Here is a 24,871-nt window from a genome sequence, read left to right as displayed (position 1 = left end):
TTGTGCATGTGAATGGTTTTGAAAGGCAAGTTCACGCCAAACAGATTTTCTCTTCCACACAAACCCAGTTTCTGACCGAGCACAAGCTGACATGAGATAGTTTGTTGTTAAGGGACAACTAAAAGCCCTTTTTATCTGCAACATAGGTTCCCTGGCGCCCATTCTTTTGCCATACAAGACGCAAATGTCTTATCAATTCTCCAGCCGTTAACTTCATAATAAACCTTCAGTGTTTACCATCAAGTTCCAGCTCTCCCTTTGTCTCTCTGAGTTTCGTCTCCATTACTCCAGAAGTTTCCATCACACACACACAACACTTATAATGTAGAAACATAAATTAGTAGTATCCTATTACTAGTATCCTAGTATCCCCTTAGTGATTTGTAAGATGCATGGTTGCATTTTTATTATCCAATGAATAGATTATTCCATATATTTATTGCCATGAGTTTAATAAATTCAGTACAGGACACTGACTGACACAGATATCTGAAAATGTTACAATGCACATAATTTAACCCCTCGCCTGGCTTCACATTGTGGCAAGGAAAAGTGTTGTTGCATTATTTATGACCTTGGCCTTCACTTTGACTCATGATAGCTGTGGCAGCGGACAGTGTGAATGTGTAATGATTCTGCACTGGCAGGGATCACAGCCAATGCAGGACCGATCGATAGACGCTGGTCTCTCTCTCTCTGCATCTATTGATCAGCCTGTGTGTGCTGAGAGCCAGACAGAAAATGAAGCTTTGCTCCTCATTAATCAAAGCAAGCATTGTCACTTTTGATGGAAACCAGCCCTCTTTTTCCTGACACCGTCTACAATGTTGAAGAATGAGACATGCCGTTAAGATCTTTTGGAAAGGGATTATTATATGAAATGCCCTCTTCTCCCTCAGGACCAGAAGCACAATGCAATTTATAACGTCTCTTTTGAATTGCAGCTTCTGCCAAAGTTAATAAGTCCTTTCTTTCTTTTACTTCCCAGACTGATAAAAAGTCTATCTTTAGCGGCCTTCAGCTGCAGAGGTTTGGATATATAATAGGTATTTCTTTATCCTCAGCAGGCAAACAGAATGCTTTAGAAAATAGGTTGAGTGACCTTGTGGAATAAAAACTCTATTAAGCATTTGTGAATGCATTTGAGATTTCATAGACGCATGTGTACAGCAAGGCCGATATCTAGGGAAAATCTTTGGCTTGTGTGAACAAAGACAATACATCATCGCTAGTGTTGATACGGTGAAAACAATGACTGGATATGAAGTCTGACACCTTCTCTCTCACTTTGATGGTATCTGCATGGGATTTACATTACAACCATGGCGTTGTTAGGATTGTTTTCCCCCTCTCGGCTAAACCCACAGAGGCACATATATGCATAACAATGTAATCAGGAAAGCAATTTTTCTGCATGTAGAAGAGTCTGTGTGCGCCGAAGCCATAAACTATGGTAATCCTTGGCCCCTCATATCATATCATTAGGAGTTCATCTGAACTAAAAAGAAAATCAGGCAAATCTTATTTTCTAACACAGCTTTTGTTGACAAGCATAAATACTATTTGCATGACCCAGAAGAATTTACTTAATAATTAAATGTATTTTGAGCTATGATATTAAACTGGGGAGTGAAGTGGATATGAGACACAGAGGGAACATTGGTTTTATAACCACATGCTGTTTAATACTTAGTGTTGTTATATTAATAAAGGTGCCCAAAGCTTTATATCTGCCCTCTTTTCATTTGGCTGTTTGTTATCGTTTGATGATTACAGTCGACACTCGCAAAACAAAAAAAGAAACACCCAGCCTGGCTCATTTTCTAATCCTCATATGTAACGTGTTCATTTCTCAGCGGAGATGTGGAAAAATAAAAAGTCTTAGGGCTATTCTCTCCTGCACGATTTGGATCGGAAATTATATAACTCCTTCATCTTATCTCCTTTTCTCATTTACAAAACACTTGATATTGAGTTGCCATGGAGATGAGAATTGCAAACAAAAAGTTCCTGCGCTTTAACTGAGACACAACTACTGGGAGGTTGTTAATAAGAGCAGGATTAACATTCTGCACAATATTCACTGTCATGCAATACATTGAATTTACAAAGCTGAGTTAATAAAACACCTTAGTTTTATTATATAGCTTAGGAAAGGACTACTGTGCCTCCTGGTAGCATTTTAATAACACACTTACAACAGTGAGGATGTGCTTTTCATACAATTTCTGAAATAAAGGGCTGCATTTAACACTTTAATCTGCATATTTTATCTCAACTTGTAAATTTGGACAATCCTAAAAAATACCAGTCAGTTTTCAGTAAAGTTCAATCCAAGCTTTATCAAAGAAAGAGGAAGCAGCAATTGATCACTTTGGAGAGGCTTGATCAAGAGAATATTGAATATTATTTTATTCTGTTGAGGTCAGAGGTCAAGGGTCCTCTCAGTAAGAGGGCACCAGCCAGGATTGGCATTTTACTTTTGTCTGTTTTTATATGTTGTCTTTAACTGTAGATCTGGGCTCTGTATTTGCAGTCTATTAAAAATGTTTTTAAATATATTAAGATGTACTCAGAAGAGGTATCAGCCTTTGTGTAAAAAAGCAAGAAAATCTGACTGACTCAAAGACACTGCGCCTGTAGGTTGCAGATAAAGGACACGAAAATAACATTTAGAAGAAGTTTTGCTTTTTGTCACCTGTAGGTTCTCACATGCCAGTATATTAACGCAGTGGTTTAAGGTGAAACATTGTTACTTAGAAGTTTAACAATGTGCTCTAAATAATAAAAACATGTCAGATTTTAAAAACAGCTGACAACACTGTGTGTGAAAACGACATTCGACACATCTGAGTTTAGATTTAGTTTTAGCACTTCTGGTTTCTGTGGAGTTATTTCTCACTTTCCTGATGTGGTGACTCAGGATATTTTTATGCCTACGTGCTTTCGACAAGAATTTGGTTTTTGGGTGTCAGTCTGCCTGTTTTGTGAACAGGATGTCTCAGGAACACTTTGAAGGGATTTTAAATGTTCACTTGGACTGGATGCTGATTATGATTTTGGGGGTGGCCAAAGTTCCAGATCACTGTCAGCCTCACAAAGCCTCTTTTGGCCATAATTCAAAAAGGAAAAAACTAGATGTGACAATTTCACACAAACTTTTAATTCTATACAATTTTGAAGTGATGAGAATTAGCAGACTTCAGATCTCCGTTTTCCTTATTGTAACAACCTGCTGGGAAATGTTGAATAAAAAGTCTCCTCAGTACTTTCAGATCATTGTTTAATATAAGAAAATCCTTAACTAAGCATTGTAGTGCTGGGCAATATGGCCACAAATCTCCATCATGATGGGGCATTTCATATCTCAGCAAAAATATTAGTAGAAGTCCATATTGTATTTCTCCATGGCTCCAAGGCAGTGCAAAATAGGTCAATAGATTTTTTTTAGATCAGTTGCATCAGCTTAAGAGGATTTTCGGAGTGCATTTACAGAGGGGTACAAGAGGTTGCCATATTTGGAAAGAGGCTCAGCTATTCCTTTGAGATTTACATGTGGAAATCTAAAGGGTTGCACAATGGAAACGATTGGATGAATGAAAAGAGCAGATTGTGCATTAGCCTTGGATCTCATTTGAACTCATTAACCATGTGCAGGGGCTCCTGGAGCCAGAGACAGTGACAGACGTCTTTGATGAAGCTTGTCAGTATGAATTACAAACAACACAGATTTTGCATTTTGTCATAGATCCAGCTATAAAAGAGAATGGCACTTGAGACGCTTCTTAGAGGTGGTTCTATCAACAGATAGCTGAAAGGGTTTTCATTTCCTAGTGGAAATGAGGTGATTGATCCCGAGGCTTTTGTGTGTTCACTTAATAAAAACATCTCTAGAAACACACACACGTGACGTGAGCACAACTTAACGCTCGTATGCTGGAGAGTGCGCATTGATTCACAAGCTGGTGCGTGCTTGTTTTCAGCACCACGGAGAGCAACACCCACTCAACAACTAGAAAATAAGACACAAATAAATAGTTTTTACAGCTGCTTTGGAAAGTGAATATCCGCATGCACAGTTCAGTTTCTGCTGCCAGTGTTTCTGAAAAAAACCTAATAACATCAACTCAGTTTCTGAGGGAAAAGTGAAGCAATGTCTGATGTCATCAGGATAAGCTCTGTGTCAAACGTCTTGGACTTTATTGCAGACACTGAAAGAGGGCACTGTGTACTTTCTGATCCTCAGACAGAAATCTGTGACTGTTTTAACACAGCAGTACATCCATAATGCATGTCTGCTTATATATTTGAGATCTGTTTGAATCCACAGAGAGATATTCCAACTGGGATCAAACAGGTGTGGATGGGATTTTCCTCAAGTATTTTTTGTTCCTCCACACTTGAATGGAGGTGTGTGTGCAAGACATGAAGTGTGAAGTTAATTTCCGATAGGAAGGGTTGGACGTATGTCAGACATATGCACGCCGTGGGCGGGTGTCGACGTGTTTGTAAAGAGAGAAAAAAAGGAAAAGGCAGAGGGGAACGCAGCGCCTCATTGTGTGGATATGCGGAGATAGGTGATGGTTAGAAGAGATGTGAGTGGCGTCGGCCACAGCTCTCTGAAGCTGTAGGCTTTGGCCGGGAGAGGCGTGCCGCACTCTGCCCCTCTAAACCGAAAACCACCTGTATGGATGACCAGACCTTCAGCGCGATTCAGGCCCGCTCCAGCGCCAGGCACACGGGCAGCAACGCGACTGAGAGCCGGGTTTATGTTGAGGTGGAAAGGGGCGTCATGACAGCCGAAAACATGCTGGAGGAACCAGGGCTGCTGTCGACGCCTCACCTGTCTGGGGATCGATACGAGCGCAGTCGGCAGGGATGCTGCGAGAAGGTGGTCATTAACATTTCGGGTTTACGCTTTGAGACGCAACTTAAAACTTTCAACCAGTTCCCAGACACGCTACTGGGGGACCCCAGGAAAAGGATGCGCTACTTTGACCCACTGAGGAACGAGTACTTTTTCGATAGGAACAGACCCAGCTTTGATGCCATCCTCTACTACTATCAGTCCGGGGGACGCATTCGGAGACCTGTTAACGTGCCCATTGATATTTTTTCCGAGGAGATACGGTTTTATCAACTCGGAGAGGAGGCAATGGAGAAATTCCGTGATGATGAAGGCTTTATAAAAGAAGAGGAGCGCATACTGCCTAAAAATGATTTTCAAAAGCAAGTTTGGCTTTTGTTTGAGTACCCTGAGAGCTCTGGACCAGCGAGGGGGATAGCTATAGTTTCAGTGCTTGTTATTTTGATCTCAATTGTTATATTCTGCATGGAGACTCTGCCAGAATTTAGGGATGATAGAGACCCAGTCAAAGTGGAACCCACAGTGAATGGCACAGCTCCCTACAAGCCAAACCCGTTTACAGACCCTTTCTTTGTGATCGAGACCCTCTGCATCATTTGGTTCTCTTTCGAGTTGCTGGTCAGGTTTTTTGCCTGCCCCAGCAAAACTACCTTCTCTAAAAACATCATGAATATCATAGACATCGTTGCCATATTCCCCTACTTCATCACTTTGGGGACCGAGCTGGCTGAGAAAGAAAACAACGGCGGCCAGCAAGCGATGTCCCTCGCCATCCTGAGGGTGATCAGACTCGTGAGGGTCTTTCGCATTTTTAAGCTCTCACGTCACTCAAAGGGACTTCAGATTTTGGGCCAGACACTCAAGGCCAGCATGAGGGAGCTCGGCTTGCTCATATTCTTTCTTTTCATCGGAGTTATTCTCTTCTCTAGTGCGGTTTACTTTGCAGAAGCAGACGACCCCTCGTCCAGCTTCACCAGCATCCCTGATGCGTTTTGGTGGGCAGTGGTCACAATGACCACAGTCGGATATGGAGACATGCATCCGGTGACCATTGGTGGGAAAATAGTGGGGTCGCTGTGCGCAATAGCAGGCGTGCTTACCATTGCCTTACCCGTGCCAGTGATTGTGTCCAATTTCAACTACTTCTATCACAGGGAGACTGACGGAGAGGAGCACCCGCAGTACGTGCACACCAGCAGCTGCGAGCACCTCCCCTCTGAGGAGCTGAGAAGGTCGTGCAGCTCCTCGTCCCTCAGCAAGTCTGAGTACATGGTGATAGAGGAGAGCATCAACAGCGCCTTCAAACAGCCCAACTTCACCACTGAGAACAACCAGAACTGCGTGAACATCCAAAAGATTTTCACAGACGTGTAAATGAACTCCAGAAAGAATCATTTATGGAGCATGAAGACATAGTAGCTATAATATTATTTTTCTATATAGCCTATATCCAATTGTAATGTGTCAGTCCATATCTGTGGATGAACGTGCGTGAATGTCCGTTTTAACAACTCTTTTATTTTTATGTTTGATGTAGGCTGACGAGAAATTGCGCTAATACGTGTTTCCAGTGTAGATTCAAACATTTTGAGTATTTCTCACAAATCAATACGTGTTGATATGACCCAACAAATGTGCACTGGAATGTTTTTTTGTATGAACAAGTAAGCGGCTTGTTAAAACCTATATTTGTGCAGTGTATAGTGCCACATGATGCCTACATATCGTGGTGTTAATGCAAAAGTTGTTGTGGTTCATGATTGGGATACGTGTAACATTTATAGTCTACTATATAGCATTAACCCTCCGTCACAAAAAAGACGTCTTGTGCTTCGTGGAAACAAACGTTTTCAGTGTCCAGTAATGTAATGAATAGATGATGGTATTTATATAGCCAGTTGTCTGTTAAGTTTGTATTTAATATCATAACCTGTCGCGATGATGGACTCTGAATCTGTTCACGTGATTATTCAGGTATAAACACGACGAGTGGTGTAGATGGAAACGCCTATCATAGTTTTTGGGTAAAATTGTATTTTTATTCAGAACTGCCTATATAGCCTATATTAAATAAAACGCAAACTAACCGATCCTGACTCCAAATGCAACCTTTCACCAAACATCATTGCACATGCTGGCAGAGCAAGCAGAGGGGAATATGAAATATTTAAAGTGTAAATAAACGTGTGCTTAAGGGTCATGTGCGCGGTGACGACAGCATGAAAACAGCTGGATGAATGGAGCGAGTGCGCGCGCAGAACTTCCTGCCTCGTGCCCCTCGCTGATCCCGCCTTGTGATGCAGTCTCCATGACGACGGTGGTTTCCTGGGTAACCCCCTTTGATGTAACCATGGCATTGTGTTGCATTTATTTTACAATGACTTTCCAACTGTGGTTGATTATCACCTCAGTGTCCTTGGAGATAAGAACTCATATGCCGTTTTTTAATATGATAAACATAATCATTTATTTAAATGTGATTAAATCAATATCAATCAGCACTATTACTCCCTTAGTTGACGTTAGCCTAAGGCAGTGAGATCAAAAATATGTTAAAATGAAGTCAAGAATAATGCCAAGCTGTTTTATCAGCGCTCTTCCATTTCCTTCTCCTCAGCTGCCGTGTTTCAGACGTGAGCTCCTTTTCTATGAGTTGGCATGCCAACTAGGTCTGACGTCAGCTATACAGTACCTTTCACCGTCTCCTGCAGACATCTGCACATGTGCCTATGTTAAAAAGTGTCTGAGAGCCAAAGTGAGGCAAAAAAACCTGTGAAACTGTAAGGAGTTCAAATCAATCACAAGACTGTATCTCCTCCTTATGGGTAGTAAAAGAGTTTTTGAAAATGACAATAACTTTACTTGTATTCTAAGGGCTGCAACCTACATTGCATGTATGTCCATTATCTATTTATCTCTTATCCCGGAATGCCATAACATAGTGTTATAATTTGCCCGATACAAAATGACATGTGGCTTTGTGAAATGTCTTGCTATATTCAACCCCAACAGTCCAAAATCCTAAGGTATCACGTTAACAATGATGATAAACAGTGAAAAGCAGCAAATCCTACCTTTGGAAAGCGTTATAATGTTCCGAGACTTTTATTTTATCATTATTTATTTATTTTGACTTGATTCATTACAGCTCAAAACTATTTTTAGTTTATTTATAAGAGCAGAAAGGCGTGCCCACTGATCAGCACCAGGTGTATTGACACGTTTTGCTTTATGATTTGTACATCAATGTTTTAGGAGTTAAAGGTGGAAACATTTCTATAAACTGCTTTTTGTATCATTAAGAAGTTTAAAGGAGGATGTTTGGCTGCTGGACTGTAAGTCTGTGTTGTTATTGTACAGGCTACATCACTCTGAAAATAGCTCAGTTCTGCCCTCTACTGGATATACTGATTTAGTACTACTGGCCAGGATTTGGGTATAGTTGTGCTTTTAAAATCATGATAGTGTCTTTAACATTTTGTTGGGACTGCTTGGAGCATATCTGTTTCGATTGATTTTGAGTCCTCTTAAACAACACATAAATATATTCTTCTTTTTAAATCATTTCATTAACTTGACACCTGTTGCCTTGTCTTATAAAAACGATTTTGAACTGCTGACATCTCAAAAGTCTGCTACAGATATTATGCGTTTTCTCCATATCAACATGTATGTATGATTGTTGTCAATATCATTTTAATTTCGGAATAGGATGAAGAAGGGCTGATTTGTTTATTTTAGATTGTGTTCAAAGGGAATGATACCTCTCTGGAATAACTAATAGTAAACATACAGTAAGTAGCATGTCTTTGTAGGATAATGCATTGAACATTTCTTACTCTATGATTTTTTTTTGGGCAAGAATATAATTTCCTCCTTTTGGTGTAATAACAATGCTTTTTAGCCATAATGTATCATCTTATGTGCAGGCCCCGCTTGTGGAATCACCAATTCAATACTTCATCTTAGTGTTATTCAGGTCAGTGAAAAGAACAATTAGCCTTTTGCAATCCACAAACAAACGTTAAAATGCGTGCAGGTTGCCTCCTGTTATTATCCAATGGAATATTCATTTTGCATAATTTCTCTGGCAGTTAAGTGCATACTATTCTGCACAGGTAACTACTTATTTGCAATTAAAATAATTAGGTCAAGTTTATTTCAAGTCTTTGTTTGTTTTTTTCATTTTCCTATGGTCAGATTAAGGTCTAAATGACAATGATTTAAATATCAAACTTGAACGGATGTGGCTCAAGGGATATTTCAGTAAGACAAAAGAGTCCTCAAGGTAACATTTAAAGAGGAAGAATAGGAAGCTAAAGACTGAGCATAATATAACCATCCACAATTTTAAAGTGCAATTTAACCCCTGGTTCACTTTCAGGCAGAGCATCAAAGACCTTCGTCCTGCTGGACAGATATTGCTCAGCTCCAGGTGCCCTGCCTCAGAACTGCTGAGTTGCTTTGTTCCCTCTGTCCCTACTGGAATTTAAGTCCTGCTTCAATGTATTTTTAACCAGGGGAAATGAAAACCTGTCTGCAGGTTACCCAGCGTCGTTAATCTTCCCCTGAAGAGTGCACCTGCAGTTCAGCCTGTCATCTTCTGGTTTGTGGAGAGGTAAGATTCGCATTAGAGGTTTAGCTGTTAGACTGTGGTCTCATAACTACATATATTTAAATTAAAAGAGGGACAAATCAGTTGTTGCTGTGTTTACGTCAGAATTCCAGGAAAGTTATTGCAAGACATAATTATTTACCAAGACATGTTTCATATTATTGGAAATGAAGGATCCTGTATCAGGAAAGAAAATGTTCTGTTGTATAACTTTCAATAAGATGGTCTGAAAGGTAGCTTTTGGTACCTTTTTTAAAGTCCATCTTCTATGTACCAAAAGCAGGACTTAAAGCTACAACATATTTTAGATATGAATCAATATTCTTTCTGAATAATGGAAAACCTTCGGTCAGCTTTAAACATTGTCTTTCAACTTTCAGCTTATTGTTTCTGTTTTCAAGCACAAAAGTCTCTTACTAATCTTGTTTCCAAATGCAGCAGCAGATGTTTTCAGTAAAAAGCTGTGTAATGCAAAAAGCCTTACAAGCAGCAAACTGCAGACAGACAAAATCAGTGTCTTGCTTGTAAACACTGGGGCGTTTATTGATCAATGAGAGCTTGTTCCTGATAATCTGGTAGAAATAACATTGGCTGCAAGTGGAAAACTTGTATCACTTTATAAACTGATATTATGTTAATGTTATGTTTTCAGTTGGTTACGCTGCTACAAAGTGGATGAAAAAAGAAGAATGCAGCTTTAGGTGTCTGATCGTTCTTTGATTAGATAGTTCTTATTTTAATATTGCAGTGTTTTTGAATGTATTTATTTATTTAGATTTTTTTGGTAAATTCTTGCACAGCTGCTTGATTGACTTGAAGTTATTTTATATCCCTGATTAAAGATTAAATGGAACGATTTGTTTTCTATTCAGTAGTGAAACACATGTATTGAACTTGCACAAGTATGACAAATCAAGTGTTTCTCTGCCCTCGTGGTACTATAGGTGAAACAATTCATCATGCAATAAGCAGCATTAAGAAAAAAGTGTCTCTTGTGTGTTGCTGCTAGTTGAAAAAAAACGTGTTGGCACGTAACTGTCTCACTCTACCTGTGTGAATGTCTGAGTATGTGTTTGTGTATGTTTGTAAGAATGAGCATACTTGAGTGCCGCTCAGCTATAAGACGGTCACAGTTGCTACGCCTGAATGCACCTTGCTGCAGGATCCTGGTCATCAGAAAACCAAGACTACTAAAGAGTAACAGGAAACCAAATGCTGTATAGAGCTTACATGAGACAAATATACAAACAGGAAAGGCAAACAGTCGGCTCTGCAGCTGGTGCTCTCTGATACCGCAGCCGAGAGGAGAGGCCTAATGCCATGCAGCAGCGCACTACATGGAGTGGGAAGCAATGTCTGTACGGAGATGAGTTTTTTTTTCATCGTTGAACTTATCCAAAGCTTGTTCTTCACTCACAGATGAAAGAGGAAGGTGGTGTCCGACCCGCTGCATCCACAGCTATGCTAATTTCCTCTCCTGCTCCAATGGTATTTTTATATGTTACAGTATTTGCCCTAAAACTCTAACTCAATACTTCCAAACATAGAAACCATGAGACATATTGCCATTATTTGTTTGGGTGCCATTTATCTATTTTTTCTTCAGAGAACATGTAATGGCACACTTGGGGCTACTCGTAAAGGGTATTCTTCGGCATCAATGCGTGATCAGGGCTCTCGGCGAGAGACAGGAGAGCCTGGAAAGCAGAGAGAGCATATATCCTTACCCCCACCCAGCGGAGAGATGCACAAATATATATATATATATATATATACTGTATATGTTTAAAATGGTTAACATATGCTGGAAATCAGGTCCCAGGTGTGAAACTGTGAAGGATGAAAATAAATCATACATTTTACACTGTTTTTCTGCTCCCTAATTCATATTTCCTTAATGCAGCTGGCGGCAGGAAAATTAAAGGGCTTGTCATCATGCTGTTACTTTACCTGTTAGATCCCAGCGGCACCAGAGACGCTATGGATGGATGACAATGCCAAGGCTCCTCCCACTGCTGCCCCTAGAGATGGTCTCCATAGCAACCGGATGAGGCTGAGCAAAAGATTTCCCTAGTTACAGTGACAATGCTGACTATGTACTATTTCTGCAGAGCTTTAAAGCACTTTCTGGCTGCCTGTTTATCTTAACCCTGATGGACAAGATTCATATTTGAGGAAAGTTTTGGTTATGTGGAAAACTGTGCAGCCCTGGCTCATCCCTCTGGTGTGGCAGAGAGGGAGACACTGCTGCAAGATGCTTAGGCAAATATTTTGGTTCCTTGAGTCAATGGAAAACAAAAACCTCGGATTGCATCATCAAAGTGACTAGCTGTCACTGTAAATCCCACAAGTCGCAGAATATACATCAACAAAAAAACAGTGCAGCTTATTACAGTATTTCTAAAATGCTGTAGAGCAGACCTGAATATGCTTAGTGCTTGTGCTTTTAGTGCCAAATTATTGCGTACACTTTCTACAAAATAAAAAGGGATCGCAACTGTCTAAAAATGTTCAAGGTTAGAGCAATATGCTGCAATAAGTCACTGCTGCAAGCAATGCATAAGTCAATCGCTCTCCAGAGCCTCGCTGTGCATACATAAAGCTTTCTGGTACAGATCCACAATCAGTGTTCTAATTGTCCTCTCAACCTCATATAGAAGGTGTCTTATTTCGAGTATGACCTTGGTGTAATGTAACCTGAAGTGCTCCTGAAGCAAGCACTTACCTTGACTTGAATTTCACTCACTCATACTGACATGTTGTGTAATGCAGCATAAGGGGTATCCCTGCAACAGTGACACTGAGTCAGACACTGACTCATACTGTAGTCCCTCTGTTCAGCATCAGCATAGCTCACTGAATTCAAATGAAGCCACGTTTGTTTGTTTTGGGTATTTTTGCTGCTGTGAGTAAGCCGTATAGTAAATAGTGTGTTTGTTTTAGAACAATGTTTCATGCTGTAGCTTTTGACCTGCACATCAATGGGTCAACTGTCCAAAGGTAGCGACTGGTATTCTGCTAATTTAGATAATAAGTTTGTGTGTGCTGACCTCTGTGAGGTTATCTGGGAGGTGTGATGCAGCTTGGCAGCATACCGCAGTGTAGAGTGTGTCCTTGTGTCTCTCCTGGTGTCTGGCTCTTTTCCAGTGTCCTCTCTCCTCCTGCTGGGTCTCCATATGATGAGCATGAATCTCTGCCTCCTCCTTGCTTCTCCTTGCAAAATGCTGTCCCTCCCTTCTTTATCTCCATCTCCTCCTGCCTCGGATGTATTGTTAGCTCAGGGGACACATAGAAGGACACAGGGAACTGCATGCTATACATTTCTGTGCTTAAGCCACTCTAAACTTAATGCACCACTTTCCAAACGCTGGTCACGTATCTCCCATCATTTCGTTTCAGTGACGATGCACTGGGGAGAATAGTGTTTGGGTCATGAAAAAAACATGAATATGTAGGCTGTTATTATATCAGCATGTTATTCTTATTATACATGAGGTATATCATGTATCATAATATGAAGGTTTCGTCTTAGATCATTGACTTATGAGGAGAGGATGGGTGCAGCCTTATATTCCCATATTCCTTTTTTCCTTTTTGTTGCATTGGTCAGTTAGGTCTACTGTCTACACTACTCAGTTGAATTTATTTTACAGCCCTTTCTATACAGTGCGTGTGCTTAAAACCTGTGGCTGCTGCAATGCAGTATGAAGGACCAAGGATTTACAGGAGACCTCCTTCACTGCACTCCAGGGTCTGGGCTGAACAGCACTAACACTTGAAAATAAAAAGACCATGTCAAAAAGTATTGAACATGGCCCTGACCGTGGCACAACTGGCTGGGGCACCTGCACCGTACGCCGGTGACCCGGGTTCGATTCCCGACCCGTGGTCCTTTCCGGATCGCACCACAACTCTGTCTCCCACTTTCCCGTCACTCTCCACTGTCCTATCCGATTAAAGGCAAAAAGCCCCCCCCTCCCCAAAAAAAAAAGTATTGAACATGTTGACAGTTCTACTATTCTTAATTCTAGTTAGCTTCTTTTGCTTAGACGATCAACATTGACAAGTTACAGTTCTTTTATTTAATGAAAGAAATAACTTTGTGGACTTGCTAATAGATGAGGCATTGCAAAAAGATAACATAGGTATCATAAAGATACTTGTACCAGAAAAAAAGAGTCTAGATAGGATGGGTCAGGCCACTTTTTATTGACTAAAATTATAAATCATATAGCAGATGATAAGATGACAGTAAAATGCCATATCCTTAAAATGAATAAAACAACATTACAGTGAAGAAAGGACCTCACCTGTGAGACTGACCCATAGTTTTCTAAATCCTCTAATGTATTTGTCTTGCTTTGTCTTCCTGCGACAAAACATCTGATGCAGCCCTGAAATAAATACCTCTTGGAAACAAAATCCTCATTGACACCTTTATCTGCCAACTTACACCTTCACCCATTTTCATGTCATTTGAATTCAGCACAAACAGCATTTAAAGGTCTAGTTTTAAATTAAAGCTAATGCTAAGTGTACTGAGCCTTAAAGCATGCATTAACAGTCTTTGTAATGGCCCCCTGGCTCATAAATAATGTCTTTGCTGTCATGAGGAAGCTGAGAAAGCCATTAAGAGATAGTGAAAGGTATCCGCATGTGTGGCAGCAGGCAGACAGACAGAAGGGTGGAGGAATGGGAGCTGTGGGGGTCTCGGGTCTGCTGGGAGTAACCTTGGCAAAGCCGTGTCTCACACAAATCATCCCACTGGCCTCCCCTCACTCCCCCCCTCCCCTTTCACCTCATTCATCCGTCACAACTGAGGGATTCCCGCTGACCTTTGGCTTCTCCTGAGGACTTTCCTGGTCACGATGCATTCATTCCCAGCTCCAATATCGATAGCAGTGAGAGGATTTACTATCGATCAGCCTGTTCTCCATTCTTAATAAAACAGAACACAATGATGGAGGTTTTGCTCTATTTTAGTAACCCTCTTTTGTATTATTGATGAAGTGGGTTGCCAGGAAAGGGAAATATAACTGCTGAAACAAGAGTTACAAGACAGAAGGTGCACGTTGTTGCCTCTGTATATTTTCATAACTTAAACAATAAAGGTATAAACATCTGAATGAGGACACCCTATACATTGAAGGACGATTATTTGTTGGACAATGCTATTTACTGTTGTTTTTTTGTCTTTTAAAATGTATGTTTGGACCTCAACCTAATCTTGCTAGAATAAACCACAATAAATGATCACGCCTATTTGTGGCATTGCAGATTGAAAAAAATAGAAAACAGCTAACCAACAGCAGTGCTGCTAAACAATGCTGGTGACGTGTGCCCCTTTAAATTGCCCACACTGCAGATAAGGTAAGGAGTGGTAGGCGTCAGTGCGGATGGAGAACGCGTTTCTTTTGCCCTCGCTTTCTCCATCTCCAGCTTGTCTCTTGTATGCAGAGCAGTGTCCTCATGCCGGATTGACTAAACTTTACACAGCATCAGCTGTTCTGACAGTGAAGTATTTCACCTGAGAAAATAAATCATATCATCTGCTGCTGCGCTGAGACCATGCAGGACCAACAATAAAGACCGCTTTATAACATGTGTGTGTAATTGCATGATTGCATTGCCCAATACATAAGGCGATCCCTTCATGCATGTCTTTTCAAGTCAGTGTCTGAAGATGTTGCTCTGATCACCATGTAGTGTATTAGAAAACTCACGTGTGTGTCTGTGAGTGCACAGGGATGCGCTTGACTTTGCATGATCTGCAGCTCAGACACTGGATTTTGGTTTAAGATGTTATTCATGTAGCGAGAAAAAGCCTAAGCAAGCAATAAACGTGCATTTGCTGAGTGGCGGGAGGCAGATTTATTCTCACACTGACATGAAAAGAGAACTTATAATTGATGCATATGTCCCTGAACGCGTCTAATTATTAAATCTTGGTAATAAGATTATGGGTTTGGTTTTTTTAAAGCCTTCTCCTTCCTCCTCGCGTTGCCTCGCTTTCTTCCTCCCTCTGCAGATGTTGCCTCTCTGAGCATCAGCTCTCTTTACCTTTGCGGCTGTCTGCAGCCACAGCTCGTCACACAGTCACGCTGGCGTGGAGGGGAACAGCGGTGGCTGATCTTTCTGCTGATCCGAGCACCTTTGCTTATTAAGGGAAGCACCAGCACCTCCTTGATCGCTTTCCTCCTCCTTTTTTGCCAATCCAACGACAGCCGGAGGAAAGGAGTCTGGGAGGGGAAAGCGAGGACACACCCGCAAATACTGTACCCGCTGTACACCGCGAGGATGCTGCAGACAACATGAGGTGAATATCATCGACTGCCCCAAATTGGATTTTTTTTAACCCGCTCGGAAGACGGAAGAGCTGTTTGTCGCAGCTGGTTATCCACCTTCCTGGTACCAGAGTCCAGATGTCTGCAGGTATGTATGTATGGAGATAAAGCAGATCTGATTATGTTCTGAAGTATTGGCGTTTTGTAGTTAATGCAGTAATTTGCACTCCCCTGGAAATCGTGTTAGTATAGACAACAAGCCTGTATTTATAGATTTGTTATTTGTTTCATAATGATTTTATTTGTAAAACTGTGCTGTGAGTGGAGATGATTCAGGCAAGAGATACATTTTTTTCCTTTGGAACCTATTTCCTTCTATGGATGAATTATTTATAGATGTTTTTGAATATTTCAGAGACTGGCACCATTTCAGGACTAAAATGCTCGAACAAACTAAACTGAAGTCAGTTAATATGAAGCATGTGTGTTTGTTTGGTACAGCAGTAAAGCTGAGATGCATCTTGTACGTTTCTGTTTAGACTGCAGTGGTTTTGTATGATATTCTAGACAGGATGCTGTCTGTATAAATTTGGTGCCTGCCTGCTGCATTGCCATATTCATGCATGGCTTGACTGCAAAAGGTAGTCCCACTCATTACACTGCATTTTGTCCATTGCAGTAGAGCAGTGTCCTAATTTACAAGCATCTGTATGTTTTATATGCCGTTTAGTCCCCGAGTTTACCTGCATTGAACCAATTTATATGCAAGGCAGTTAGCTTATTTGCATATTAATTTGCCCAGTCACAAGTTTCCACGAGCTGATTCATTATTGCATTGATTGCTTCTCACGACAATCTAACTTTAAATAACTCATATTAGATCTACTGACATTGTTGCAGAAGGTGGCTTCATTTTCATCGGTTGTTTAAAGCACATTTCTGATATCTTGGAGTAAATGCAGTATTAAGTGCTGAGTCATGTCTCTGGTTTACCTGACCTTGTTGTTTGTCTTTGCTCTGTCTGTCTTGCATGCAGTCGGATCCTAGGTGACATCCTGTGGCCGTCAGGTCTTTACGGTGTTGAGCCCCCTCCCTCTCCTGGCCCCTGCCTGCAGTTCTCCAGGCTGCAGGACCCAGAATCATTGAAAGGTGCAGGCCTCCTCCCCCTGCAGAATGACTGTTGCCACAGGCGACCCCTCTGACGAGGCGGCTGCACACCCGGGGCAGGACTACGACCCGGAGGCCGACCATGAGTGCTGTGAGAGGGTGGTCATCAACATCTCAGGGCTGCGCTTTGAGACTCAACTCAAAACCCTCTCCCAGTTTCCAGAGACCCTGCTGGGGGACCCCAAAAAGAGGATGCGCTACTTTGACCCGCTGAGGAACGAGTACTTTTTCGACAGGAACAGACCCAGCTTTGACGCCATATTGTATTATTACCAATCCGGGGGGCGGCTAAGAAGACCGGTCAACGTCACCCTTGATATTTTCTCAGAGGAGATCCGCTTCTACGAGCTTGGCGACGAGGCCATCGAGATTTTCAGAGAGGACGAGGGTTTCATCAAGGAAGAGGAGCGGCCTCTTCCTGACAATGAGTTTCAGAGACAGGTGTGGCTGTTGTTCGAGTACCCAGAGAGCTCAGGTCCTGCTAGGATTATTGCCATAATCTCTGTCATGGTCATCCTGATATCTATCGTCAGTTTCTGCTTGGAGACTCTCCCCATTTTCCGCAACGATGAAGACGATATGCACAAGTCTCACACGAAAATCTATTACCCTGAGACCAACACCACAGTCATCAGCTATACATCCACCTACTTCACTGACCCCTTCTTCATCCTGGAGACTCTCTGCATTATATGGTTCTCCTTTGAGTTTCTAGTGCGCTTCTTTGCCTGCCCCAGCAAAGCAGGCTTTTTTGGTAATATAATGAACATAATTGATATTGTTGCTATCATCCCTTACTTCATCACTCTTGGCACAGAGCTCGCAGAAAAGCCAGATGACGGTCAAGCGGGTCAGCAAGCCATGTCTTTAGCCATTCTCAGGGTCATCCGCTTAGTACGTGTGTTCAGGATTTTCAAACTGTCACGTCACTCCAAGGGGCTTCAGATTTTGGGTCAGACGCTGAAGGCCAGCATGAGAGAACTTGGCCTGCTCATTTTCTTCCTCTTCATAGGTGTCATCCTTTTCTCAAGCGCTGTCTACTTTGCTGAAGCAGATGAACCAGAGTCGCAGTTTGAAAGCATCCCAGATGCATTTTGGTGGGCGGTGGTATCCATGACAACAGTCGGCTACGGTGATATGGTCCCAACTACCATTGGTGGCAAGATAGTGGGCTCCCTCTGTGCCATTGCAGGTGTGCTGACTATTGCCTTGCCCGTGCCTGTCATCGTGTCCAACTTCAACTACTTCTATCACCGTGAAACTGAAGGCGAAGAACAGGCGCAGTACTTGCAGGTCAACGTGGCCAAAACGGATTCAGCCGAAGAACTCAAGAAGAGCCGCAGCGGCTCCACCATCAGTAAATCGGACTATATGGAAATTCAGGAGGCAGTGAACAACAGCCGGGAGGACTTTCAGGAGGAGAACCTTAAGACGGCCAACTGCACGCTGGCAAACACAAACTATGTAAACATTACAAAAATGCTCACAGACGTGTAGTCATCGGCCATCTTCCTCCCGTCATGTCGGGAAATGTGGAGCTGGCAACTAGACGGGACTGGTGTACAGCCTCCCACCTCACGTGTGCTGGAAACAACACGGCAATAGAATTCAGGATGCTGATGATGATAGAAAGTGAAAAAAATATTTAACTTAGACCATCCGCTCACTCCTCGCTCATCCTGTCTTCACCCCTCACAACTTGCCATTAAAACTCCTGATAACTGTCAAACAGAGTGAAATTTAAAATTTTGCATTTCTGCATGGAGTTGGCTTTGTTTTGTGTGTGTGGCTGTTTTTAAAAAAAAGACAATGCCTAAACTAACATGTTTCCTGCTCACAACAGTAGCCAAAAGTAGTGCACCAAAAGAAAAGAACAAGGGAGAAACACGGCAAGAAAAAAAACAAGTATTGCTTCCAAAAGAAAAAAAAGCAACACAAGTCCTGCTTTAGTCCCCCATCCGTCATTTCCCAAGGCACGCTGCTCTGCCATGCGCTTCTGAAGAGCCCTACTTGCGCGCTACATATGCTGCTTTTTGGAGCCAATGAAAAAAAACTGTCTTATGATTCACCATTTAGGAACAAGAGGATGTGTGAACATAAAGCAAGCTCGCCCCAGTACTGGAATGGCCTGTGGGTGACCTATAAGGAGGTTGGTGTCTAAGTACACCATGTTAGTTCAAGGATGAATGACAGCCATCAGCACTTAGCTCATGGTTCGACACCTTTTTTTCCCAGCAGACATCAGTATCTGATGAATGGCTGAGAATGGCCTTGCCTTTTCACTGCTTTGGTCTTACATGTACTGTATGTATTGCAATGCAAGCTCCCCCCCTCCCCTTCCATTCACCCAAAACTGGTCTTACTGCAGAGCTTTGAGGACAACTTGAATGTTTCTTCTTGTTTTGTTTGTTTGTCACAGTTTCACACACACAGACACGCACATACTTATTCAAATAAATAGGCAGGTTAACTGTGACTTAACTGATAGCCGGTAGGTAGGTGCTGTTACTAGTAAACATAGTAGATAATTGCATGAGATTTTTATCTGAAAGAGAATTTCCACTTGTTTCTTGACTGCCACTTGCTTCATTACACCACTGTATATTTGTGTGTACACTGCCTTCTATACAATTTCACGTGTTTAAAAGGATGCCTGCAGGTATGTTACAAGAACCTAAAGCTGTAAGTTAGAGAATTTCTTGAGGAATACCCATAAGGTAAAATTGTACTCTTAATGCGGTGTCCTCGTCGATATTTACATTCCATGTAGAAGTCATCGCTTGAAACTATTGCCAGAAAACCGCTGAGCTGTGATTTCAGGCGTGAACTCACACTCTAGTTTTGGACATTAATCCCAGTTGCAGACGTGATAGACTTGCAGTGCGGTGTTTTTCACAGTTTTGTCACAGGATCACGTTGTCATGATCGAAATAGCAACTTTTAGGATTCTTGTATAGAGTAATGCTTCCCCCCCAAACTGCCTTTTGATCTGGGTTTAAGCAAATGTTGCATGACCTCAAAAACATTCCTAGAAGCATGCTTTTAAGATCAAAGAAGACGAAAAAAGCATAATAATTACAGTAGATACATTTATTTCATATATATATATATATGAGCAAAATGTGTATACAGACAGGACACGTACTATACAGGACACATATACTATTATCAGAGAATTAAAACACTTTAAATAGCAATGTTTAAGAGAAAGCTAGAGCCTTTCAACAATGCGCAAATCATTGCCATGTTTTTAATTTTGAATGACAATAATAGTTGTTCTGAGCTCAGTGTCTATATTTCTCAGTTTCAGATCCAAAGACACACTCTTACTAGCCATTTTAAAAGCATAGTCTTCGCTTTCAGCAAACCTGACACATGTTTAAAAACAAAAAAAATGTTGCTTCAGTTAGTATAAAAAAATGCCTTCTGTGAACTAAGTGTTGAAAGGCAGCACGTTGTTCAGAACTGTATCATCCCTAGGCAAGAGTTTTATTGGTGTAAAATTGATCAGAATGTAAATGGAGTCTGGCTGTCCTTTTTAAAAAGTCTCTGGTGCCAGAAGCTCAATCTGTCTTTAAATGTTGGCATCGCATGTGGAGTAGGTTCTAGGATTGTGTCCAGCCGAGATTCATTCACTGTTCGCTCAACACTGCCAAGGTATCAGTTCAAGGCAGCAACGTCAATATGGGAAGGATAATTAGCAGCGTTGTGTAGCAGATATTGGCTAACCTAGGTGTCCTCTGACTTCACTCCTGAGCCGCTTGCCTTTCTTCATCTTCTCACAGATGTCTTAGGTAATTATAAAGGTGATGGATAGGTAGAAGATGTGTAGCAAGAAATGTCTACATGAATTCTGTCATGCCAGGATATACATCTTTATTCTAAGGGTTTCATTCTGCTCACTACAGTCTTTAACCTGCAGTAGCAAAATGTTTTTACACCATCGCTGCCAATATGTGCTCAGGATGCCTCGTTCAACTGCCTGACATGAGGCTTCTGAAGTCGTCTCTCTGTCCAGATATGTGTCTGCTTTCATGTCTCTTGAAAGGGTTTTGAGAGAATTTCAGTAAATAAAATGCAGCACATATATTTGTGGCTTTTCTTAGAGCGGCATAAACGATGGATTGAGTTCTGTAACCGAAGGTAGGACCAGATTTGTTTAGCAATATTCCCATAATCGAGAGGTCTTTGTTGAGATCATGTTGGTTTAAAAAAATATAATGGACCTTCACAGTCCCACCAAGATCCTGTTTATCAGTTGAGTATTGTTGCAGGCGTGTTGATGAACAGCTATGTAGGAGTTTTCTGTGCGTGTGCGCGTGTGTGTCTGTGTAAGAAAGAGAGAACGAAAGAGAGAACCACTGAATTTCAGTGTCTTTGCCTGGTTGTACAGCTGCATTTATGCAACAGACATTTACATATATCTGTATATGTATATACACAGTCTGACCAAAAATATTTGTCTATGCATGCAAATGCATTGTATCTCATTGTCGTCATTTCATTTGTTTTGAACATATATATATGATAAATGTTAGACATGTAACATTTACCTGTTATGTTTGAAATTGGGCACCTCAATGTACCAAATTCACTGTAGCAACTCATAAACTACAATATCGAACACCAACAGTTAGTTCTGCTTAAAGCACAAAAACAAGTAGAATCATCGGCTGCAGATTTAATCTGTAAATGTTGTTCATGTCAACTAACTTATGGTTTGCTAAATGGGGAGCAATACATCCTCTAAAAACAAAATCATCTCTCACCTGCTGAGGGACTTACCAGCAAATCCACTCCATGAGAAGGGTGCCCAACAGTGACTACACTGAGCAATCTATGCAGAAGATGATTATAAGCTGGTAGTTGAGAAGGTTTAAGAACGTTATATTTTACTCCGGCACCAATTACATGTTGATCCTGAGAGCTGACAGCACTTTTGAAGCGAGCCCCTCAAGCAGAAGCGACACACTTTGCAATATTCTGCTGCTGTAAAAACACTCAGACGTTGGATGAATGTGAATGGGAGCTTTTGTTTGTTTTAAATGCGATGTCAGCTCTTTGAGACATAAAGAAACTCATACACATGGGAAGATGATCAATATGCAATCTGTATGCATGTGTGTGTTTGAGGTTAAATGTTTTCTTTTCTTTTGACCCCCAGAGCCTGATAGTGTGGCATCTACTGAAACAATATGTACAGTTCTCCACCCCCCCAGCCCCTCCATCCTCCCCCACATCATAGAGGCCTGAAAACATCCATCGAAGTTGGTACAGTGGATAATGGATTTTCTTTCTATGAAATGAAATGCGAGAGAATAATGTAAATAATAACAACTAATGGATGATGGAGCAACAACCATGTACTATATACTGTATGTGAAGTTTGGATTTAAATCGTAGTATTATCTGCACTTTACAAGACAAAAAGGACAATCTATGGACAAGAAAAACATGTGAAATTAAAAATGCATATAATCCTTCCAAATGATCTTAACCCTGAAGAAGTAATATCAATAATGAAGCCAATAATAATTCAACTGTGGTCTGTCTTTGTTTGTGTCACTTTTTTGCTTGAAATGTTGCTTTATAATGTGAAGAAGAATATGTAAAAGGTGTTTTTTCCAAGTTTCTCCAGCCTTTTCCCTTCCCATCACATTGTTGGCAAGGTATTTATTCCGAAAATGATTTAAGGAGCTATTTTTAGCCGATGAGCGTCTGCGCTGATGCAAAACGCCATGAATCGATCAAAGTCCTCTTTGTTGTTATTCTTAGGACATCCAGCGTCTTTGTAGCCAAGGGCTGTGTGGGGGACATTTTCAAACGCCTCCTGGTATCTTCAGCCTCATCCTTCCTTTAAGTGCACAGTATATGCTCCCTGCAGTTAAAAGGGAGTTCTATTAATAGCTTTTGTGTTGGAGAATAGAGATAGGAGCAGGAGGAGGATGGATGTGAGCAGAGGAGGAGACGGAGAGAAAGGTGAAGAGAAGGGGAAAAAATCTTCAAGAAATCCTGCACAGTGAACTGTTAAGGCAGCACCACCCTGACAACCATGTGTAAAAAGCCACAATAGGAAAAATGACACTCAAAATGATTGTGATTTTCAGGGCAAAATGTTTATTTCAGATGATCTGCTACTGCAGTTTGGACATTATACAGGCAGGTATAATGTATCATAGCTATATGTCTCAGGTGATGTTATACTGCATTGTTCCCATGATACATGTTTGCATCTGCTCACCTGTCACATTGTACTCTACTATTGTCTGCTATCTTTAGTCCACTTGTGGTTTAACCACAGCTCTGCATTGCTAGCGGGAACTCTTGGGGCCTCTGTGCTTTAGCTACATCTCTGCTGTATTCATTAATCTTGCTTTGATCCAGCGTTGCACCACTCTGCAGCTCTCTCTGCTGAAACCAGGGCAGACAGGGAGAGGCAGACAGGATGGAGCAGCCCAGGCAGCGAGAGCACAGGCCTGCTGCAGGTGGCCAACACCGCCTGTTGTTGTTGTTGTTGTTAGGGTGTTTGTCTGTGGGTGTTTGTCAGCAAGGGTAGCATGCCCACAGGAGCACGGTCGAGCAGTCATACTGGCTTGCCCTGTGAGTACCAGCTTGTAATTAGGAGAGGGCTGTGGGACTTGTGCTAATCCAACAGGGCTGCCCTGGCATCGGACCACACCCCATTATTAGGAGTGGCTCAGCTTTTCACACTCATTAACTCCTGCCCTGATATCAGCCACCAGTCTTCGCTGAGAAGCCCTGCATCCTAAATATACTTTCATCATCAAGAGAAACATACTGTAACCGGGACTGGTTATAGTTAAGTGAAAATTGAACAGTTGAAGATGTTCAGTTTTATTTGGAACCTTGTTTGTGCAGTGATGATGGAAAAATAAGAAAAAAGCATTACTGCCCTCTAGGGGTGTTGCTGCAGAAATAACACAATGTTCCTCAGTTTCTCACTGATTAAGACTAAAGAAAGGTCTTTTTTTTTCTTGAGGATATTTCAGTCAGTGGTGGAAGAAATATACAGATTTTTTACTTAAAAACACAATAACCCCAAATACTTAAATATTATAATTGTAATATAAAACTATCAACAAGATAACACAAATAAAAGTAGGCTTCTCATTAATGGCCCCTCTGAGTATTGCATACTACCTTATACAATTGTTATCACTGTTTGTGCATCAATGTGTAAGTACTGTAGCATATTACTACTTCAAGCTGTTATTTCAAGAAACAGACGAGGGTAGTGGGAAATGTATATCTGGAGTGTAAATAGGGGCCCAATTTATGTTTTTGTGGGTGGCTACAAGAAAATAATTTGGCATTTACTGGTCAAATTCTTAGAAATGCTTCACATTAAAATCTCAAATAACAAAAAAATTGTACACTGAAATGTAGTAGCTACAGTTGAAGTTTAAATGTATAGGTTTAGCATGCTGGAAATACTTGCGTAAAGCACCATAATATTTATATCATTTAAGTATAATACTTGTTATACCTTCCACCACTGCTTGAAACAAAATCAATCAGGATATATTCGGAACATTACTCATTGGTCTAATCTGTAATTAAGTCTCTTCTCATGATGAGATAAGTAACCATATTTTAGGGTTTCCAGACACAATGGCACACATGTCCACACTCCCTCCAGAGTCATTTGTAGGATCAATACACTTATAGATTGTGATGGCCGCATTGAGTGGGAATGAGAACCAATACACTCTCTCTCACATAAACATACTAGCACACACATACACACACTCTCCTCCCCCTCTCTGGGGGTGAAATATGGGCTGGGTTAAGGTCAGTGAGCCATGCATCCCATCTCACAGGGGATGGTGAACCTGTTATAGCACACACTGGACAGATGCTCCCGAGCTCATAAGCGCGAACACAAAACCAGGAGACATGAAGTAATATGAAAGCCCA

The 24,871-nt window shown here is 41.3% G+C and overlaps 2 protein-coding genes across 2 annotated transcripts; both read left to right on the top strand.

Moving 5' to 3' along the window:
• Positions 1–4,538: 4,538 nt before the first annotated feature.
• Positions 4,539–6,801, top strand: kcna3a (potassium voltage-gated channel, shaker-related subfamily, member 3a). Its single transcript, XM_063911243.1, has one exon. It carries the CDS (start codon positions 4,688–4,690, stop codon positions 6,239–6,241), a length of 1,554 nt encoding a protein of 517 aa, XP_063767313.1. The 5' UTR covers positions 4,539–4,687; the 3' UTR covers positions 6,242–6,801.
• An 8,788-nt stretch (positions 6,802–15,589) lies between these two features.
• On the top strand, positions 15,590–22,481 carry LOC134882304 (potassium voltage-gated channel subfamily A member 2). The gene is made up of 2 exons (XM_063909935.1): positions 15,590–15,914; positions 16,803–22,481. The coding sequence occupies exon 2, from the start codon at positions 16,940–16,942 to the stop codon at positions 18,428–18,430; it is 1,491 nt and encodes a 496-aa protein (XP_063766005.1). The 5' UTR covers positions 15,590–15,914; positions 16,803–16,939; the 3' UTR covers positions 18,431–22,481.
• Positions 22,482–24,871: the final 2,390 nt, after the last annotated feature.

The sequence above is a fragment of the Eleginops maclovinus genome, chromosome 20, assembly GCF_036324505.1.
Source record: "Eleginops maclovinus isolate JMC-PN-2008 ecotype Puerto Natales chromosome 20, JC_Emac_rtc_rv5, whole genome shotgun sequence".
NCBI lineage: Eukaryota > Metazoa > Chordata > Actinopteri > Perciformes > Eleginopidae > Eleginops > Eleginops maclovinus.
Note: the sequence above shows the minus strand (reverse complement) of the source record. Positions and strands in the feature narration are given on the sequence as shown.

Bases quoted from the DNA above. Each gene is read 5' to 3' on its own strand.
- LOC134882304 (XM_063909935.1), top strand. From the start codon at position 16,940: ATGACTGTTGCCACAGGCGACCCCTCTGACGAGGCGGCTGCACACCCG.
- kcna3a (XM_063911243.1), top strand. From the start codon at position 4,688: ATGGATGACCAGACCTTCAGCGCGATTCAGGCCCGCTCCAGCGCCAGG.